Below are 3,292 nucleotides of genomic sequence, written 5' to 3'. Positions count from 1 at the left end.
GGGGGGGGGGGGGGGGGGGCATTGATAGAATTAACAAAACATAACCATTAAGCCAGTGCAAAAGTTTTTCAAAGGCCAAATTTAACTCCATAAATCAGATGTGCTTTTGAGTTGTCAAAAAGTGTTACTTTATCCAAATATTAATCTGTTCATATCTGAAACACTGAAGAATCAGCTGGATTAGGTGTGAACTTCTGTCAGGGGGTTTGATCCTGCATTGAGTCTCTTTTAGTACAATCTTAAGCCAGTTGTCTTAAATTTAGGACCTCCCTGTCATTTGCCAACAGATCTATAACTATCACACTAGCTTTAAATGAATCCACCTGCGGCTCATTTTGACTACTTTGACCACTGAAATCACGATCTTTTCATATTTGAATCAACAAGTAATTGCTGAAACTACACCACTTTAACCACCAAAACAATACTCTCAACTTTCTCATCTCAACGTCCACCCTGAACCATATTAGGCAAAGAACCTGAAAACTGATAATTCACGTTCTGGAATAGGTGGATACTGGATACTTTTATGCATTTTTATTTTGTTTGCTTTATACAAAATGTAATATTTTAGCACTAAAAGCTGTTCTGGTAAAAGGGGTATCAGCTTCTGGACCATTTGTATGCTAACAAATCAAGTTTTAGAGATAAAGATTAGAAAAGGTAGTTGAAATTAATTAAAAAGGAAGTGGTATCACTATGATAAGTTTCATTAATGGTTAATCTAACACTACTAAGTTTTTCAAATGAATCTTCCAATAGAAAAACATTCTTTGGGTATAAAGGCAACATTCTAATGCATAAATCAGCAATAAAAAGAATATAAATAGAGATAAACATGAGTCAGGACTACCTTTGATAACTTGGCCTTGGCCGACCCTGAAAGAGAAAGGCTGCTGCCCTGGATCCTTAGTGCTGTTACACATAAAAATTCAGCAAATATATACACAATATCCTGCATCAAACTTCCAAAACAAAACCGTAAGCTTACCTCCAGAATTTCTGATTCAGGTCTCTATTTTTCCCTGCAGGCAAAGAACAAGAAAAACAATATCAATCCAACCTCTACTAAAAACTGTGCATAATAAAATTTGAGATTCAACCCTTTGTCCCTCCGATTCCGATTGATCCATTAACAAATAAGCTTACTGAATTAGCTACCATGGAAAATTCTAACTCTTTTTGTGGAGCGAAAAATAAAGGGAGACTAACCAAAACCAGTGCAGTGGACGGTGACAGTTTGACCAGGTTGTGGTTTGGGCCCATTTCCTGCTCTCACGACTTCCTTCTCTACTCCCATTTTCCGGTGATTTTGATGATTTCTCTGATTTTGGTTTAGGGTTTGACGACGGGACGGTAGTGCCTGTGAATTTCAAGGATCTATCCACGTGATTCGCGCGTGCGGTATCGTAATATCTTGGATACTTCCCTTTTATGCCATGTTTAATGCCCGTTTGTTTTTTTTCGAAAAATTGATTATTTTTTCGAAATTGATGTTTGGCCATAAAATTTTTAATTTTCAATGAATTTTAAAATAAATTAAAAACTCTAAAAAGTTATTTTTCAAAATTTTTCGTCAGATTACCCACAAAAATAACCCAATAATATATTCATGTCAAAACACAACTTTATTCCAATACGATTTTCACTTGAATTTTTTTTTTTCACTTTTTCCTGAATTTTACAATTCTTATGTCCGAACGCCCAATTAGACTATTTTTATCTTAGAAAATTCTTATTTAATCCTTGTTATGTATGATTAAGTATATTACTTTTAAATTAATAAATACATATATTTTTGTCCCTTTACATAGGAACATATTAAATTAATTAAAACATATTTTTTTATTAGCAAAAAAAAGGGAACATATTATTTTTAGATTTTTTTTTTTATAATTATATTACTGTCCAATATGAAGTAACAGTAGTAATTTAACATAACTAAATAGTGTTGTAAACAATAAATTTGCGTCGAGAAAATAAAATCAAGACCGAAAATATCGCAACAATCGTAATATTTTATTTCGAATATTTGAGTGTTACAATCTCTATGATTCCTCTGATTCTACTTTTCCAGTATAAATTCAAGGGCCTTTGAGCTTGATCTTGAATTTGAATTTGATTTATCCGTCACGAACACTTTGATTGTTGCCACGAATTGTATCACGAACAAGTAGCCTTGATCTTGAACGCCTTGTATTTAATTTGACTTCGTTCTTGATCTTGAATACTTGAAATTTGTGTTGAAGTGCTTGAATGCTTGAACACTTGCAGTTTGCAGAGAATTGTAGCATTTGATCCACGAGCTCCCTTGTGTCTTCTTGTTATAACTTCTGGTGTCCTTTCTGAGATATGAAGACCCCTATTTATAGTTGTGGGAGGGAAGAGTTATGACAAGAACAAATTTTTTCCGACCAATCAAATTAAAGTGTGACAAGGCCTCATTTGATTGGCCAGAACATGTCACTTGCACATGTGGCACGGTTTCATTGGCCCTTTAATTTGACTTGGCATACCTTGTCATTTTGACACGTGGCATAATCCTGTTGGCTTTTCCGTTTGACTTGGCGCGTCACGTCATTTGACACGTGGCATAAAACTGGGCCTCTAGGAAGATGGCATATTGGGCCTAAGGAAGTGGGCTCATCACTTTAGCCCAATTAAATGGGCTAGCCCAATGGATTAAGACTTATTTATTTAATCCATATATATTGGACTTATATAATTAATTAAATTATATTAGCCCATAATATTTGTTTGGACTATTATATACTGAATTTAAACTATAATCCAAATTACTTTGCTCTGATTTAAACTTGATAAAATTTAAATACTTACAAATGCCTCCTACTTCAAGGCATGTCGGGTATATAATTTGAAAACTAGACTTGAAGTATCACAACAACATTTGCTTGTTCTTTTCCCGGCCGTTTAGCTTAGTTTAAGATTAAAGAACATAGATCTTAAATACCAAGCAATTCTACATAGTGCATACTTTTTAAGGCACTTAAAATTGGACTATTAGTGAGCACATGATGGCTTTCTTTCACGTGCCATCACTAAAGCAATTTTGAATTGGCAAATGATATTATTCTTGGTGCTGTCAGTGTCCTAATCCAAGTAATAATCTGAAACTCATTCTCCTTAATATCTATTCCTCTTATTCGGATAGAGTATTATGTAATCCGAGTTGGGAGTCAAATTATAGTATCTCAATTCATGCTGCAAATCAATTGTTTAAGCCGCCTTAGCCGCTTATCCCACAACGGCAATATGCTATAGCAAGCCATCT

The 3,292-nt window shown here is 34.1% G+C and overlaps 1 protein-coding gene across 1 annotated transcript in view; it reads right to left on the bottom strand.

The window, feature by feature from the left end:
- Positions 1-1,401, bottom strand: part of LOC109206071 (peptidyl-prolyl cis-trans isomerase FKBP12) — a 2,638-nt gene extending 1,237 nt beyond the window's left edge. Inside the window, exons 1-3 of the mRNA XM_019368839.1 lie at positions 1,213-1,401; positions 992-1,025; positions 854-915 (exon numbers count right to left, since the gene is read on the bottom strand). Of these exons, the coding sequence (XP_019224384.1) occupies positions 854-915; positions 992-1,025; positions 1,213-1,300 (184 nt within the window). The 5' untranslated portion in view covers positions 1,301-1,401. The remainder of the gene's footprint in view (positions 1-853; positions 916-991; positions 1,026-1,212) is intronic.
- Between the last annotated feature and the right edge of the window lie 1,891 nt (positions 1,402-3,292).

Source organism: Nicotiana attenuata, unplaced genomic scaffold (genome assembly GCF_001879085.1).
Source record: "Nicotiana attenuata strain UT unplaced genomic scaffold, NIATTr2, whole genome shotgun sequence".
NCBI classification, from domain to species: domain Eukaryota; kingdom Viridiplantae; phylum Streptophyta; class Magnoliopsida; order Solanales; family Solanaceae; genus Nicotiana; species Nicotiana attenuata.
This window is presented reverse-complemented; position numbering and strand designations above follow the sequence as displayed.